At 38.0% G+C, this 19218-nt stretch overlaps 1 protein-coding gene across 1 annotated transcript in view; it reads right to left on the minus strand.

Moving 5' to 3' along the window:
• Window positions 1–3451: 3451 nt before the first annotated feature.
• LOC117288553 (protein timeless homolog) overlaps window positions 3452–19218 on the minus strand; it is a 29502-nt gene continuing 13735 nt past the window's right edge. Inside the window, exons 17-29 of the mRNA XM_033769453.1 lie at window positions 19011–19089; window positions 18653–18860; window positions 17929–18077; window positions 16084–16166; window positions 15479–15605; window positions 14424–14503; window positions 13884–14089; window positions 13170–13212; window positions 12399–12629; window positions 11620–11738; window positions 10718–11091; window positions 9066–9238; window positions 3452–5232 (exon numbers count right to left, since the gene is read on the minus strand). Of these exons, the coding sequence (XP_033625344.1) occupies window positions 5087–5232; window positions 9066–9238; window positions 10718–11091; window positions 11620–11738; window positions 12399–12629; window positions 13170–13212; window positions 13884–14089; window positions 14424–14503; window positions 15479–15605; window positions 16084–16166; window positions 17929–18077; window positions 18653–18860; window positions 19011–19089 (2018 nt within the window). The 3' untranslated portion in view covers window positions 3452–5086. The remainder of the gene's footprint in view (window positions 5233–9065; window positions 9239–10717; window positions 11092–11619; window positions 11739–12398; window positions 12630–13169; window positions 13213–13883; window positions 14090–14423; window positions 14504–15478; window positions 15606–16083; window positions 16167–17928; window positions 18078–18652; window positions 18861–19010; window positions 19090–19218) is intronic.

Below are 19218 nucleotides of genomic sequence, written 5' to 3' on the forward strand. Positions count from 1 at the left end.
GTTCATGCATATTCAACGAATGTAGTGCTTACTGCCTTGATTCTTCGCAATATGTTGATGTTCATGAATATTCAGTGTCAGCAAACTGTTACTCGTAGGCCTACGTCAATTAACGTGTCCAATAAAACAACCAATTCCCGCTAGCTTGTGTAAAACACCATTTGTTAGTCGTGTGTACGTCTAACCTAGAGTTGTATGTTTAGATGAACAACGATTGGCTATTGATTGTTTTGTTTAAAGGCACTGGACACAATTGGCAATTATTCAAAATAGTTTTTAGCATAAAAACTGACTAAGTAACTACAACATTGTGAGAAACGGCTCACTGTGATCAGAATTTCTCACTCAAATAATAAAATACTTCAGGGGCCGATTTCACGAAACTTAACGCAACTGCGTAAGTCCACTTGCGCAACGTTTACGGCGTAAGTTGCGCCATAAACGTTGCGCAAGTGGACTTATACGCAGTTGCGTAAAGTTTCGTGAAATCGGCTTTAGGCCTGTAGCCTTTTGTAGGCATCTGAAAGCTCATAAATGTTAAATGTTTGTGTTCAATATTACTCTCTTGCAACTTCGACTACCAATTGAGCCAACATTATCATAAATTTGTCATGTTATGCGTGTTGAGATACACCAAGTGAGAATACTGGTATTTGACAGATACCAATAGTGTCCAGTGTCTTTAAGGTGCCTTTGTCTATGTCATGATCATCACATAAAGCTATTCACAAACATTGATTCTCGGTCAACGATATAAAGATAATTTCCCCCTAAAAAGCTCGTTTTATATGTACGCAAATTGATTTCATTTATGAAATAATCATCTAAAAACACTCGGGTCAGATCCGCCCCCCGGAGATTCGGTCCGCCCACCCATGGCAAACTGTGGCCCTTTTTGAATCCACGGCTTCGGCTTTGGATTTGGCTTCAGGCTCCGTCCTCTCGTCTGAAGCCCCGATGAGGACGTACGCGAAGTACGAGCAAGTTCTCAGAGCATCCGCGGGTCCCAGTACACAAGGCTATATATAGCCTTGTTATTTTTTCATGCAAAAATTGATAAGTAAACAAGGCTACACTTTTTCATGCAAACAATTGACAAGCCCACAAGGATTTTGACAAATACACAAGGCTAACGCAATGTTGGACAAGTACACAAGGCTTTTTCATGCAAGACTTGTTCATGCAAACATTGATAAGTAAACAAGGTTGTAGCATTGAACACTTTTTTCATGCAAACAATTGACAGGTACGCAAGGATTTTGACAAGTACACTTTTTCATGAAAAATTTGACAAGTACACTTTTTCATGCACAATTTGACATGTACTTTTTTCACGCCAAATTTGACACAAGGCTATATAGCTTTTTCATGTAAAATATGACAAGTACATTTTTTCCATTTGGCGTGAAAAAAAAGTACTTGTCAAATTGTGCATGAAAAATGTAATGTCAAATTGGCTTGAAAAAGTTTACTTGTCAAATTTTCCATGAAAAAGTGAACTTGTCAAAATCCTTGTGTACTTGTCAATTGTTTGCATGAAAAAAAAAGTGTTCAATGCTACAACCTTGTGTACTTGTTCCAAAATTGCGTTAGCCTTGTGTACTTGTCAAAATCCTTGTGTACTTGTCAAATTTTGCAAATCTTGTCATCAAATTGTTCATGAAAAAGTGTACTTTTCGAACTTTTGCGCGAAAAACTGACTTGTCAAAAATGTGTTGTACTTGTCAATTGTTTGCATGAAAAAGTGTACAATGCTATAACATTGTTTGTGTACTTGTCAAATTTCGCATGAAATAGTCAAAAGGCTATATATAGCCTTGTTTACTTGTCAAATTTTGCGTGAAAAAGTGTACATGTCAAATTGTGCATGAAAAAGTTTACTTGTATAATTTTACATGAAAAAGTCACAAGGCCTTGTGTACTTGAAAAATTTTACATGAAAAAGTGTACAAGGCTATAGCCGTGTGTACTTGTCAAAATCCTTGTGTACTTGTCAAATGTTGCATGAAAAATTGTACTTTTCGAATTCTTGCGCGAAAACGTGTACTTGTCAAAATCCTTGTGTACATGTCAAATTGTGCATGAAAAAGTTTACTTGTTAAATTTTATATGAAAAAGTCACAAGGCTGTAGCTGTAAATTCTTCATTGAACTTTATACAAATCTGCCGCAAAAGAAACCATTCTTCATAGTTGCCCCTCGATGATTGTACAGTCTACCTGCAAACTTTACTATCTACTGCACAAGTGCTCATGAAGAACTTTGACAGAGTTCCACAAATTCCGTGCGATAGAACTTGTTTTCTAGTATTTCTACTTATAGAAATCGTGGCGCTGCTACAGAAAAATCAGGAGTTTTATTCCCCATAGTATTCGGGTTGATATTGTAAAACTCCCCCGTATGACCCGTAGAGTGGAAACTTATTACTGAGCCAGTAGGGCAAATTATTTACAAGCCAAACGGAACGGCCGTGTTTGAGCTACAACAATTACGGTGCATTTAAAAGATGCTTTGTCAGATTTTTGGCCGATTTGACCCAAAAGTTTTGATTTAAAATTCAATAGGTATTTTGATGGGGGTCGAGAAAGTTACAAGCTTTCATTTGAGCCATTGCTCGAAAAAGTCCGCCAATTATCAGTAGCAGTGAAATAAAGTGCTAAAAATTTGTTTTTGTCGGGATCCCGACAATGTGTTTTCTAAGAAACGTTTTAAATTTTTGTCATGGTTCCTGGCCATTAAATGTAAAAGTTAAACTTTTTTTCGTTAGAGCGGGTGATACTCTTTGAAATACCATTTTTTAATGTTTGGGGCCAAAAATATGACATAGCATCTTTAAACTACTTCTGTGACGTCACTCTACCATACAAAGGCTTAAGGCTCGCATTTATTTCAAATTTGGCGGGGTGGGGGGGGCGGGTACGGTAGCCTCGCCATAAGTAAAGTCTTTGTATCAGGACTACCACAAAGCGAAGTTTAAAGAGGATGTTTCTGAATCCATTTGTTAAAGGGAAGGTACACGTTTGGTAACTACTCATAACAATTTTACTTCAAGAACTGACTTGGTAACGAGCATTAGAGAGCTGTTGATAGTAGAAACCATTGTGAAGGAGGTAATTTCCCACTAAAATTATAAAATACTTCTAGCTAGAAACCTTTTATTCGTATCAGAAAGCACACAAATTCGTCCAACAAAGGTGTTTTTTCTGTCACCATTTTCTCGCAAATTGAGTAAAAAAATTCAAAGGCTTGTTATTTTATTGTTATGATGGGATACACCAAGTGAGAAGACTGGTCTTTGACAATTACCAAACGTGTACCTTCCCTTTAACTTCATGCAATTAAGAAAAATCAATGAATTATTTTAAGACATTGTCTTCAATAATTGTTGTCACATCCAGTCAAAAAAAATTACACAAAAACCTGAATTATCTATGATTATCTGGACTCTTTTATATAATAACGGTAGTGTTAAAAGAGAAACGTGTTTTTTAAGTATATATTTACATTATACTTATCACAAATTACCTGATAATGACAGTTCCTATTATAAAGATTTATGGCAATGTATATAGTGTCTATGTGTCCATAAAAATTCACAAATCATTAGGTGAATTTTTCTGTTATAAAAAAATAGTTACCAATTATTTTTGTTAAAGATCAAGAAAACATATTGTCCATCCTTTATATCTCTGCATATTTTGTTGTACGATTCAAGTATTTACTGCCCCCTCCCCCAGATTCAACACAAATCTGTTCAACCTTTCATTTATACAATAGTTGTGTTTCTCTTCAATATACAATTTCACCTGAAAGAAGGTTTAAAGGCACTGGACACTATTGGTAATTACTCAAAAGAATTGTTAGCGGAAAAAACTTACTTGGTAACAAGCAATGGAGAGCTGTTGATAGTATAAAACATTGTGAGAAACAGCTCTCTCTCTGAGGTAACTTAGCTCTTGCATTTTCGATTACCAGTTGAACCAAAATGTTCCCATTGGTTTATACTCAAATACAAAGATGATTGACCAAACAAACTTACTTGGTAAAGAGCACTGGAGAGCTGTTGATATTTAAAAACATTTTTGGAAATTTCACCTTTTCAAGTTTTTTAGTTTTATAGATCATCAAAACCAATTAAACAGCTTCCAGCATAAAGGCTTTCTCTGGTATCGGAAAGCACACAATTCTATGCAACAAGGGTGTTTTTGTTGTTGAGAATACAGGGCTTTGAAATTTACAAAAGGTATATCCTGCTCTTATTTTTTCCCTGGTTCAAAAATGTTATCATTACAACTATTTGTTTATCAACCTGCAATTAATTTCAAACAGTTAGAAGATTCGTGTGATTGCTAGTAATCATTAGATAATATCACATTGGCTTGCCGTGAGAGTCAAATCGAGGATGACTGATTAATTGCCGTGAAAAGCTACTTGAAGACAGATGTGTAACACACACTCCAAGGAGAGGTTGGAAGGGTAAGGAACACACAGTTGGTGCTGGAAGTGTGGCATAATAATAATTTAGTAAAGCGCCTTTCCAGCAGTTGCAATTAACTACAACAAAGCAAATGAGGACAGAGGACACCTATTACACAAACGTTAGTGAGGTTTAAGATGCTTTTTGAACTGGAGTTACTTCATATATTTTGTTCTTCATTTGATGTCTTTGTAACAAAAAGTGTACGGCCTGGGATTGTGGCTGTGAACAATATCTATGTGATATTTTGAATAAAAAAATTCTATATTTTGAGAAGGAAATAAATGTTGAGTTGAGTCGAATCAAAACCTAAAATTACTATTTGGAACATACAGCCATGCATTTTGCACGAGAACAGCGTGCAGCACGCGCAGATTTTACAAAAACGCCTGATTGGTTAGTAAACAACGTGGTTGCTTAATAAACTGCCCCAGGAACACGCTTGCAAGTGCAACTTGCCTGTAAAGATGGCGTCTATTGCAACTTATCTATACTTCAGACCCTCTTCTCTTCGATATAAAGTATGTAGCGTAAACTGACAAGTCTTGATGACGGAGCACCCCAGCTGCTCTCTCCTCCTGGAGACATTGATGGAGCAGAAAAATACTCTCTAATCTTCCTCGCTATCTGACTCGATGATGCGTCTCTTAGCAACCTTGTGCAGAGGCATGTCATCATCAGAGTCTTGGGTGTCCGACTCGAGCGTCAACTCAGTGAAGGGAACAGAGGAATTATCCAGACTGGCTGACGGTGCTTCTGCAAGAACATGAAAAATTTAAACACTGTTAGCTTGAAGGTTGTGTTACTATCTGTCACCCTGTTGACCAGTTGGGCGTCTGATGAGTGTTTTTTTGACACCTTGCTATTTCATCTTTCCTTTACAACAAACATGTGTGAGAAATTTGAACAGCTTATTTTTGGTTTTTCAATTGAGAACAAACCTAGTCATCCTTTTTTGAGGTTATTATAAAATCTGTGTTTCAGAAAATATAATTAGATTAGGTTGCTATAAACTGCTCACCAACCAAAAGGACCTATCAATAAATACAGAGAATAGTTAATGGCCTGACGTTTCGACCCATGTACATGAAAATTTAAACACTGTTTCAATAGCGTAAAGGTTGTGTTACTATTTGTCACCCTGTTGGTCAGTTGGGCGACTGGTGAGTGTTGTTTTGAGTGACACCTTGCTAGTATATCTTTTTTACAACTAGGATTAATGTGTGAGAAATTTGAACAGCTAAGTGTTTTGTTTTTCAATTAAGAACATATGTGACCCGCTCTGTGAAAATGAGTCAGATGTAGGCAATTTCAGGAATTGAGTTATATGCATGGCTGGAAAGAACACATCAGCAGCAGTAATTTGGTATGTGTCTAAGCTTTGGGGTGTATCGCGTTGCTGAGTTACTCCCGTATGAAATTAGCCACTACGCCTTATTTTTAAGAATTACAAGTAAAATGATATTTTAAACTACCATTGTGTGCAAAAGGATACAAATTAGACATAAGTATGATCACAAAATTGTTGTATTCATAGCTTTATTGCCTACAAGTAAGTGTTCTAAAGGTTAACCATGCAACTAAAGATCTTAAAAAGAAAAAAAAAACGATTTTATTTTTATTTTTATTTTTATTTTTTTCCCACATAAAACTGTTCATAACTTAATATTGCATTGGGCGACATGCGACTTATTTTCACAGAGTGGGTCACATATTTGGTCATCCTTTCTTTAGGTCGTTATAAAACCTGTATTTTCAGAAAATATAATTAGTTGTTCTGTTGCAAACTGCTCACCAACCAAAAGGACAAACACATCAATAAATACAGAGAATAGTTAATGGCCTGACGTTTCGACCCATGTACATGAATATTTAAACACTGTTACGTAGCTTGAAGGTTGTGTTACTTTCTGCCACTCCTGTTTGGCCAGTTGGGCGACTGATGAGTGGTGTTTTGACACATTGCTGTTTTACCTTTCCTTTACGACAAGCAATGTGTAAAGAAATTTTAACAGCTTATAAGTTTTGTTTTCAATTCAGTAAAAATGTTGTCATCCTTTTTTCTGATGCTTGTTAGAAAACCTGCCGGCCAACAAAAAGGACCTTCGGTATTAATACACAGAGTAGTTATAAATGGCATGACATTTCAACCTACAAAACTGTACAAACGTACATACATGCATGTACATGAAAATTTCACATGTGTTTGTTGTTACTGATACTTGATTGTTTCCCTAAATTCAAACCCTGACAGACACTTCCATGAGAATATTTTGAATTGGTAGTGTTAAAAGTACAGTTATGGCACACCTATCATGTGCCTAATCAAGCAATTTTGTATTTTATAGACTCAAAATAACAAATGCGTGGAAACACTTCCGACTTTTCATTCTACATTGGCTTAGCAAGAAGAAAACAAAATAAAACACCGACAGAGGCCCCGAAGCTCCACTCGAAATCAGCTAAACCCTTTGAGCCTGCACAAGCATATAGACAAGTCCAGTCATTTTAACTAAATCCATCCTTAATTGATCGTAAACATTCGCTGTCACACTCGGAGCACTCTTGCACTTTAGCACTGTCAAAAAACATCAAGTGGGGTGATCTCTAAAATAGATCGAAACGATTTGGTATTGATCGATACGATTCAGAGGAATGTTTCAGAATGCAATAACAGGTCTGTGTTTAAGTCTCTCTGAATTACTTTCATAATGAGAAGAAACAATCAAGCGTTTATGAATAAATATAGACACTCTTATAGCATCCATTATTGATTACTGCATCCACTACAGAATCTAAAATGACAATTGTTTTACAAACTGCATTTCAATTGACAAGGCCTCCATTGCCTGCGCTTGAAGGATTTGGGTACTTTCTGTAAACACAAAACACAATGTCAACAGGGTTGCATTAAACTTACACTGTTTGAAGATAATGATAGAAGAAAGCATACCGTACCTTAAACATGTTAAAATGTTAGTTTCTGAGGTGCTGTTGCTTTTGAGAAATGAGTAAAACAATGTCACGAAAGATACGTTTGAAAATGCTAAAATAATTTTCGTCTCATGATCACCGAGACGTAAATTTTTTCATTACATTGTTTTACTCATTTTTCAAAAACGACAGCACCTCAGCACGTAATATTTTTAGGGAAGCAGTCTACCATGATTATCTTCAAACTGTGTAAGTTTAATGTTAATCTTTGGACATTGTGTTTTTTGTCCTACAACACTGTACAAAAGTACATAGACCCTTTAAAGGCAACGTGGACACTATTGGTAATTACATAAAATAAGTATTAGCATAACACCTTTCTTGGTAACGAGTAATAGGCAGAGGTTGATAGTACAAAACATTGTGATAAACGGCTCCCTCTAAAAAAATGTAGTTTTCGAGAAAGATGTAATTTTCCACGAATTCAATTTTCAGACCTCAGATTTAGAATTTGAGGTCTCAAAATCAAGCATCTGATAGCACACAACTTCATGTGACAAGTATGTCCAATGACCAATTGAGCTCAAAGTTTCACAGGTTTGTTATTTTAAGCATTTGCTGAGATACACCAACTGTGAAGTCTAGTCTTTGACAATTACCAATAGCGTCCAGTATCTTTAAAGCCAGGCCTGTTCTCGTATTTTTTCCTCTATGAATTAGAGCCCTGACTCTGCATCCTCAAGATGATGTCTTAAGAACTCCACTGCTGAGCTTGCCCTTGTGTTCAGAGGCTAGATGAATTCTTGCAATTTACTTGGAGTAACACAATCTACGATTCTTGCATAGCTCATTAGTTTGAGAATGCCCGCCCTTCATTGATACAATTATCTCATCTCGTTTGGAATGAATCCTTGTAACTTCAACGGCAGGGTCCACTATGACCAATTAAGTTGAAGGTAATGCAATATACAGAATGCAGTTCATTCGTTAGATGATTTGCTCTTCTGGTTACAAAGTACTGTAAACTTCCAAAAATGTGCTGTCAACAATCAGGGATGGGGTACATGTACTAGGCTGTTTAAAAAGAACTAAACTGTGAGCTCAAAGCTTGAAAGCTTGTTAGCGCATAGCCTGCTTACATACAATTATCTTTGGTTTTAAAAACCCTACTCTGCAATCTGGGGTGTTCCATCTTTGGGTTTTCTTAACGAAAAAAATGAAAGAATAAAAAAAAAACATATTCATGGTTGTTGTGCTGTCACATAGCCTTCAAGAAAGACTCTGCTAGGGTCGAAACGTCAGGCTATTCATTATTCTTTGCATTTATACAATAAGTTCCTTCGGGTAGTTAATAATAATAACGACAATCAATATATTTTTATTGCGCAATATCCGCGAAATAAGGTGCTCAGAGGGGATAAAAAGAAGGAAAGCTTAAACATAGAAAGGAGAAACAGACAAGCGGCAAGAGGGAACAGTAAGATGAAGGGAAATAAAAGAATGAAAATACTACTGAAAAGCTGTTTGAAATAGAAATTTTTTTTCAGTCTGTCTTTAAATGTGTCCACGGTTGTACTATCCTGAATGTGTGAGGGCAACTGATTCCAAAGGAACGGTCAAGCTTGTTTCTCATAAATAAATGAAGTAAATCTTACCTTGTGACTGGCTCAAAGTCTCTTCAACCCTTGACCCCTGCGTGTCTCCCTCATTATCGCTGTCATCATCACTCGACAGCAACAACCGGCTTCTCTTAGCAGACGGCTTATTGGTTGATGAGGGTAGGGCATCACTGGTACCCAGGTCAATGCTAAGCCCTGGTTCCGCATCGCTTTGAAGATATCAAATAAAAAACACAACTTGTTATAATTGAATTTGAGGCATTGCATTGTGTGGTATCAATATACATCTCGTTTGTGGTAACACCATGTAAATATCTACTTGCACAGGTAGATTATGTTCTTTTGTCTTGCTTTATATTCTACTACCACGGAGTAGATATTCAGAATATGTTAGACTTCTCAGTTCTGAAAAGAACTGTCCTGCTTATGCACTACTATCTGCAGGGAAAGAAGATGATCGGCCGAGACTACTACTATAGCTTTAATCGATCGAGGTGACTTTACAAATTATTGATGCAAACGTACATTTTTCAAACACGACTGCAATCATGAAAAGTTAATAAGACTTGGCAACCTGTCTACCTAAATAAAATCATGTGTAAAAAAGTTGTCAAGATATTAAATATGAAAACACTTGACACCCAGCAGGAAAAGTAGCAGGATGTATTCACTTAGAGAGGTTTGCGCTAACACCATGTGAACATCTCTTTTGAGTAATGTTGGTTCTCAAAAAGAAAGTTCTGGTAAATCACCCGCACAAATTGTTTATCGAGTCCTCAGAGACATTGAACACTATTGGTAATTGTCTTAGACCAGTCTTATCACTTGGTGTATCTCAACATATGCATAAAACGACAAACCTGTGAAAATAAGAGCCTGATTGGTCGTCGGAGTTGCGAAATAACTATTTAAGAAAAACACCCTTGTCACACGAAGTTGTGTGCTTTCAGATGCTTGATTTTGAGACCTCAAATTCTAAAATTGAGGTCTTGAAATCAAATTCGTGGAAAATGACTTCTTTCTCTTTCTCGAAAACTACGTCACTTCAGAGGGAGCCATTTCTCACAATGCTTTATACTACCAAGATTTACCACCATTCTCCCCATTACTCGTTACCAAGTAAGGTTTTATGCTAATAATTATTTTGAGTAATTACCAATAGTGTCCTGTGCCTTTAACCACTTGTTTTGTTCAGAACCAGCACAACTCAAAAGTGATATTCACATGGGGTTTCAGAAAACCTCTTTTAGTTTATATTTCCACCATGCAAAGTTTCAGATCCTACTTAAGGATGTTATTTTTGTGTTGAAGGCACTGGACACTATTGGTAATTACTCAAAATAATTGTTAGCATAAAAATTACTTGGTAATGATCAATGGAGAGCTGTTGATAGTATAAAACATTGTGAGAAACTGCTTCCTCTGAAGTAGTTTTTTGTTGGGGAAAAATAAATTCTCACTCAAATAATATAAAAGGACTTCGGGCCTGAAGCATTTTATTAAGCATTTATTACATGTATCACAAACATTTGTGCAACAAGGGTGATTTTTCTTTCATTACTCCTTGCAATTTCGATGACCAATTGAGTCAAAATTTTCACAGATCCGTTTTGTATGCATATGGAAATACTGGTCTTTGACAACTACCTAAGGTGTCTAGTGCCTTAATGATTAAAAAACTGACCAACCTGTCATCATCTGAGGAGTCGCTCTGCAAGGCTCGCTTGACCCGACCTCTCTTATGAGCTGAGGATGTCGTAGGCAAGGTGGGGAGGCGGGTGCCTGTCTCATCTTCACTGTCCTCCTCATTGTCTCCATCATCCATCACCCTGGAAACCACCTCCGTGACGGGAACCTCCTCTCGACGGTCTCGTCGTTTCTTGCCTCCTTTCTTCTCTTGCCTCCTTGTCCTGGCCATCTCTTTCAGACTGTCATACCTCGGATTGGATTTCTTTTTTCGCTCGGCTGCCGACAGCGCTACGCCCTCCTGGGGCTCGATGGAGTCTGCCATCTGCCGGAGCTGGTCATGGCTGAGACTGCCTGGGATACGCCAGAAAGTTTCCTGCAGAAAGATTTTTAAAAAAACATCTTGATAAGATCATCTCATTATGCTGACTACAAGATCTGAACCAAACTACTTGGTTATCCTACAGCAGCATTCTCGAATAACCCCTTTGTATGAAAGTGGCCACAGCGTAGGGCAGGTTGTAGTATACATGTAGGCGTCTAAATGCACTTCAATAAAGCATGCAGCAGTCCTGGTTTGATTCACAGGCACAGTACACCTATGCACACCGACACCAAGTTGTGGCTCAGGTATTTGAATAGTATCGGCATTATTTGATACAGTCTATACTGACCAAACACAAGTCAAAATTCTCTCAAGCATGAGATTTGATACTTGAAAAAAAAAAAGGTAAATTTGATCAAGTACAAGGGATGCCAAAAATTCAACCACATTTTAGTCAGGGCAGCTGCGTGCGGGACACTTTTATCTGGACTGTGACCGCATTATTGCTCTTTCTTTCCAGACCTCTACGCGTCGCTCGCCCCCGCTTTGAATGTAACTGGGGCATTACTGGAGCTTTACCTCATGGCTGCTGGGTGCAGAAATACCAACTGTCTTGAGGAAATTCTGGAATACTTTATTGTCCATGGCGTCTTCATTCTCTTCTGACAAAGGAACAATCGGAATGGCCTGCTCATCTCCTGAGGAAAAAATAAATAAAAATACACAGATTTGTGTTACTTTCATGTTTTGATGACATCATTAAATGTGAGGATCTATACCAAACTCGGGCAGCCCTCTAAAATAGTAAAATTACATTAAAAGAGAAGTCAGGCGAAACATTTCACTTTACTCCAATTCATTTCTTCCATAAGTTCTGGTTGGAAGCCAAGGACTCCCAGAAAAGTCAACCAAATCACTATACATAGCCAAGAACCCTATGGAGAGAAGACAAAGAAGGAGGTTTCATTTTTAAATTGAGGGAAAAGTTGAAGGCAGTGGACACTATTGGTAATTACTCAAAATAACTATTAGCTTAAAACTTTACTTGGTAACAAGTTATGGGGAGAGGTTGCTCCCTCTGAAGTGGCGTAGTTTTTGAGAAAGAAGTATTTTTCCCTAATTTGATTTCGAGACCTCAGCATTAGATTTCGAGGTCTCGAAATCAAGCATCTGAAAGCACACAACTTTGTGTGACAAGTGTGTTTTTTCTGTCAAAGTTATCTCGCATCTTGAGCTCAACGTTTCAAAGGTTTATGCGTATGTCGAGATACACCAAGTGAGAAAACTGGTGTTTGACAATTACCAATAATGTCCACTGTCTTTAAGACGAATTGGGAAAAATTAAGAAGAGTTTTTACCATCTTTTTCTCTGTCCGCGGCTGTGCTCCTCAGCCCGTTCTGTATCCAGCGAATCTGTTCAGTAAAGCCTTTTTCCTGGACCTTTCTGAGGACATCTCCTAGTGGTAGTTCCCCGTCTCCGTCCTCATCCTTGTTCTCCCCATCACTTGAGGAGCCAGACTCACTCTCCGTCTCACTGTTATACGCTGAGGCTTCAGGAGCATCTGGCTTCGAGTGTTGAGCAAGGAATCCTAAGGGTTACAAAATAAACAAGGGTGATATCCATTTTTCAAACTTTAACTTTAAAAATTGAACCATGCCCGATATGGGACAGAGGGTAATCCGCCATATTTTTTTTCTCCAAAACTTGAACACACTCCTTTCCTCTTTTGCAAAAGTACTCCAACCCTCAAAGTGCTCTTGGATTACCAGAACGCAATGAAGACACCAATAGGTTCTCTAATAGACCTTTATCACGGTGCAGCCATCTTGAATTTCTCCTATGGATATCAATGTTACCAAACCGAGGGTGGAAGAAAAAAATAGGCTGGTTCCTACATTTGTAATTGTAAGATGATTAGTAGCATGCGTTATTGTTATTCGATGCAAGGAACATGACCAAGATGGACGCAGCTTGATAAAGGTCTGTACATGTAGGTTCACCATGCCATATTTTTGCACTAGCAGGGCCAATTAATCAAGCCCTATTTAGTGCCCCTGTTGTATGTTTGAATTGTCTGTTCCCCATCAATGTGCATATGGGTTTCTTTCTCCGTTTGAGAGTCATTTACCTTCAAAATCTGCCTCTTCATCCATGTCGTCAATAAAGTTCCTCTGCAAAGAAAACAAATATATATATAAAATGCTGTCGCCTTAAAGTAATTAAACAAGTTTTGTAAACATCTTGCAATGGTGAAAACATTCTTCTTCAGTAAAGCATGGTTACAGCTAAGCCAACTCTTAAGCTAGTAAAAAGGTTTCGCAAGGCACCATGTATGGATCCGTCAACACTTCAAGTGTTCACATGACGCGTAACCGCAGCTTCCGTGTTTTGCACATTGATATTTGAGAACGAATATGGGAGCTCATACACAAAAGTAAGAAAGAAAAAAAAAACGTTTTGCTGATTTTAGTTGTACTTTTGCCTTACATTAAAAACATTATCCCAGGTGTTGCTTATGAAGGTTCATTTTATGAAATAGATTTATGAGCGGTTTAGTCCACGGTGGAACAATAATTCGCAATTGGAATACACAATACCAGGAAACTGACAGTAACATTTCTACAATTCTTATTTTGGGGGGTAAAAACTAATATCTTTTTCCATAGCCATATTACTTCCAATTGAAATGATTCTTAAATAAATGCTTCATTCTGTCACAAGCTGCCGTACCTTTATAACCATGTAAGTTTTTATTGCCATTGAGCTTTAGGAATGATTACCAAACTTCCTTTAAGCATTACTCCAAGTTTATTATGAACAAAACCTATTGATTTGTACGTACTCCGTTGCCCTGAGGACCATCTTCCTCATCATCACTATCATCATCGCTGTTGCCATGGCGCCCCCTCCTCCTCCTGGCTCCTCCCTTGCCTCTCTTCTTATACAGCTCCTTGCGATCTTGCACCAATCCAAGACCCATGAGCTTCTCTATCACTTTGGCCTTGGATCGTTTCTCCGTCATCCCATTTAAGATATTGCCGAGGACATCTATATCAGAGAGAAAGATAGTTCAGATTAAAGGCACTGTACACTGTTGGCTATAAATAAAAACATATATTAGCAAAAATACTTACTTGGTTATGAGCAACGGAGAGCTGTTAATATTTAAAAATGTTGCGAGAATCGACTTTCTCTGAAGTAACGGAGCTTCGGAGGAAGAGGTAATCTTTTTACTAAAATATTTGAATCTGAGAAAGCCTCTTCAAGCATTTGAAAGCTCACATTTTTTTGCAAAAAGGTTGTCTTTCCTTTCATTATTTACTTGCAAGAAAATTCCTGAAATCTTGAAAAATCTTGATTATATCACATGCCTGGTCCTTACCATCTGAATCTCTGTGCTGCTCGTAGAGGTTACGAAGTTCAAGCTCGTGTTCTTCCCGCCAGATTGTCAGTCGCTTGGATCTGTGTACCGAAGATATATTAAAATCCCTCTTATGGTTTTTATTTATTTATTTATTTTTTTTATTTATGCAAGTCGCCAGACTTCAAGGCCACTTCAAGGTGTGGGCTACAATTATTTTTTCCAGAGGCCGTTGCCACCTACTCCTAGGGCTGAAACAGGGTTACCCCTTTCACAGTCCATACGAATGTAGGCTTGGGTATCATCAATTCAAAGCCTGGCCGGTAGAGCAGAAAGCACTACCTCCCCAATTTTATGTAGCAAGCGTCACGACCAGGATCCGAACCCACACCCTGCTGATCAAACACTTGTGCTTGAATCTGGTGCTCTTAACCGCTCGGCCATGACACTGGTTGCTTTATCTGTCACTTGGGGACTAAATTAAAACTCCAAACATGTCCCGAAAATGGAGACAAGTCTAATTTATCTGTTTCATCCGCCTCTTATTGAATTTCTTTGGCCCCTTTAGTGGGGTGTCATGTGGTTTAAAGCATCAAATTCAAGTTCTAGTGGTTAAGTCATACATGTAGGACTGGCGTTCAAATCCCGGTCATAACACTTGTGTCCTTGAGCAAGACTCTTGACTATAATTGCTTCTCTTCACCCAGGTGTATAAATGGGTACCTGCGAAGGTAGAGGTAGATATTGTGTTTAGAAAAAAGTCTTTGGAGCCCTAGAGTAGCTCGGTAGCTCGAAGCTGAGAAGATTTAAGGGCATTTTTTTGCCTAATGACCAGGGGTCGATTTCACAAAGCAAAAAAAATCCATTGTTATACAAATTATCAGTATCACCATAGTGATTTGCATTGTGACATCACACATTACTGAGCAACTGCGATTGATTTGCAGTTAAGATCAATCTTGGCTCTTTGTGAAATCGTCCCCTGGGCACTAATGTAAAGCGCATTGATACGTTATTGTAAACTGCGCTATTCTTTATTATAAGAACTGGTCATTCTTGTTACTGTTGACCGTTACCCTTTTTTCCGTTTGAGGTCAGCAGCGCTGTCAATGACCCCTTGCCTCTGAAGCTGAGTAATGATCTGTCGTCTCGTCCTGCTGTCATCGATGATATGCTCCATTATGTGGTCCACCACATCTTTGTCTGAAAATAAGGAAGATGAAGGCAGCCAGTAAAAACACTAATTGAGTTTTGTTCGTTTCTGAGAGGGACATGTTTGATTCACATCCATAAATAGCACATCATGTTTGCCTTTGGAACTTTGAAAAGGAAACAAAAATGCCTCCAACTCACCCAGAAGTGATCTTATAAAAGAAACCAACATTTTCAATGGAAGAGCTGAGCTGCTGTACATGTACTTCAAACTAATTAAGTTTTTATTGCAATTAACTTTAGTTAGCGATTACTAACCTTGGCCTAATTTCATGGCTCTGCTTACCATAAGCAAAGAACCGACCATTACGAAAGCAGGGAGTTCCCGCTTACGTCAAGCATAATCACGGGCTAGCAGGGAATTTTTGCTTGTGCACCTGCATACACCATACAACTAGGCATTCTTCGCTTACACAGCTAGAGCCATACAAAAATGGCCCGGAATGTTAAGAGAGGGATTTAGTCTTACCTCCTTCCTCATCTTTGTGTTCTTCATAGAGCTGAGCGAGTTCATGCTGCTCCTCCTCCCTCCATTCAACAGACTTCTTATTCCTTCAAAAAACAAAATTCCAAATTGATAATACAAAAAGTTTAATAGAAGTTAAATTTGCAATGGGATTATAGAATATTAAATTAGTTTTTTACCATTTCAACAATGTATGCTCAGAGACTTCCTTGAGTTCTATGACAAAATCACAGGCATATTACTCAGGTAGGATTCAATTCCACGACCTTTGCAATTCTAGAGTAGAAGTAACACCTACAGATCAAATTTGTCCATCAGAACATGGAAATAATTGTCCATTTTCAGTGAACTTTCAGTAGAAACAGAGAGTTGGCAGTTCTGCTCTGGTGCACGTGGTGTAGGTTTTAATAGACTTCAAGACCATATTAATCTAAACTTTACTGATTTTTGCAAGGGCTCAAAAAAACGGGGGGGGGGAACAGACTAAAGTAGAAAGAATATCAGTCTTGAGACGTAAACTGAACCAGTGTAGCAATAACTGGGACAAATCCATCAAGGCAAATTTTATGATGATTTCACTTCAGTCTTGTTATTGCAGCATCAGAATAAGATCCAGGCTTTCAGGGTCAATAAGGATTTTTACTCTGATGCATGTCAATTATTCATTTTTTTTCCCAGATAGAGTGATTTTCCTTTAAATAATTCATGAAAGTTTGACGAACACCTGCATGACCCAGATAGTTGTTTGACATATTGCATAATTGAGCAAGTGAACAAAACACAGTACCCGTAAAAGTTAAGTGACTCAATTGACAATCAGAGCTAAATGTCAGAGCAGCAAGAAGTGTTTCAAATTTAAGGCGATTTAATTTGCAAAGTAATAGACCTTTTCGCAAATTCCCTTTACGCAAGTGGGAACAGTTGAATAAGATGCATGCTGGTCTTGCTAGCTATGCTGATCTTGATCGCTAGCTATACCAGCATGCACCTCATTCCTCGCCTACACGTGCATAACAAGTATTTGTGATAAGGTCTATGTAGGTAACCCAATTGCGCCCTTAGTGTTGAAGTGTCTGATCCAACTTTGTGATTAGCACAGTTCACAATCAAAAATAAAGTTTGGGGTCGCGACCTTTGGGCTCACCCACTTTTCAATATTTGTTTTTAGCTTTGAGCAAGAGGGAGCCATTCATTTTCTGTTAGTATTTCTCTCTGATTTTAACTCTTTCATGGACTAACCTAGCGATTGGTTCAAATCCCTTCAGAAAATAGTTTTAAAATGAAAGCTAAAGATCGCACGGCCATACAGTTTTCAGAATAGGACAGAAAGACTCTTGAGGGTGCGATTGTGACCTGACACACCACAATATCACTATTATTGTTGTAGATATTTCTCATGAGGAACCAGAAAAAAAACTGTTGTCAGTGAAAAACAGGGGCAGTGTTGCAGCCACGATGGGCGGTGCTGGACGGGCCTGTCCAGAACAAATGTCGCCCTGCACTCTGAGCAAAATACACTGTGCTGCCCAGCACAGATTTCCCCCAGATTGCACTTCAGCAATGATGGCCCCATATCTAAAATTATTTTGTTGAACCGCTCCCCCTTGGTGGACTAAACTGGATTTAGAGCCTACCACTAGAATTGGTCTATCTACAACACTGGTGATAAATGATTACCACTGTGAATGATTTCCTAAGCAGAGCGAAATGCTACACAATATGTAACAGTTGCTAATCAAAAATCAGAATTTGCTAATGAACATTAGCATTAAGTGTGCACAAAATAAGCCCAGTCTAAATTTCCTGCTATGCAAAACTGCTTGAGGAAATCAATCCCTGAACACTTACTTCTTTTCCATCACGGCTCCATATCCTTCAGTCAGCTCATAAATGTCCCTAGTGTCTTTCCAGAACAACAGCTCCATAAACATCTTCTTGTTAGAGGCAGCCATCTCAAAAAACTTCCCCAACGCAAACTTGGAAAACTTCACTGTTTCCTATAAACAAAAACAGTTTGGGTTTGAACATGTATTTTCTCAGATTCCAACTTGGGGGCATAAAATCTATTATATTTTACGTAACCACATAACTTTGAAGAGAAATGCTTATCAAAACGCTTCAAACTACTGCAAGCTCCAGTATACGTGTACTTCTAAATGAAAATATTGCAATTTTATTGGCGGCCTTTAGTAATTGTCAAAGACCAGTATTCTCACTTGGTGTATCCCGACATGCATAAAATCACATATCTGTGAAAACTTTTACTCGATTGGTAATTGAAGTTGCAAGAGAATAACGAAAGGAAAAACACCGTTGTTTCAGATGCTTAAAAAAGGCTTCAGGCCTGAAGTCCTTTAATATTTTAATATTAGTGAGAAACTACCTCTTTCTCAAAAACTTGTACTTCAAAGGGAGTCGTTTCTCACAATGTTTTATACTATCAACAGCTCTCCATTGTTCGCTACAGAGTAAGTTTTGATGCTAACAATTACTCTGAGTAATAGTGTCCAGTGCCTAAAAACTATTGCTTTAAATGAGGCACCTCAGCCCACTGAGTTTGAGACCCCCCTACCTTCATGCTTGCGGTAGCTGCGATCGGGTCGTTCAGAATCTTCTGGAAGACCCTGAAGAGAGAGATCTGGAAGAGTAGAGGGACCTTCTCACAGTCCCAGGCGATGCGGTGAAGCATCTTGACGATGCAGTGACAGGTGAAAGTGGAGTGATTGCGATAGTCGCTCAAGAGTTTGACGTAGCAGCGGATGATATCGGGATGGCTAAATCTGGTGAGGAAATATTGTTTTTAAAAACGGAAAAATTGTATAATCCCTGTACACTTTTTTAAACATTATTGTATTCTTGAAACAGAGAAAACCCCTTCTTGTATCACTCTGGTTTTCGGTCCTGTTTATTGACCTTGTAGTCAGACTTACTTGTTTACAAAAATATTGAAATTGAACTCCTCTTCTGTCCTCTGACTCCGTTCTTCCTCCAGCAACTCATCCTCTTCATCTTGAAAATAAAACAAACATTCGATGTTGCAATAAAAAAAATAAATAATAATAATAATAATAATAATAATACAATGTAAAAGATTGCAACAGAAGAGAGTAAAATAATGGTCAATTCGTTTTTTACAAA

The sequence above is a fragment of the Asterias rubens genome, chromosome 3 (genome assembly GCF_902459465.1).
Source record: "Asterias rubens chromosome 3, eAstRub1.3, whole genome shotgun sequence".
NCBI lineage: Eukaryota > Metazoa > Echinodermata > Asteroidea > Forcipulatida > Asteriidae > Asterias > Asterias rubens.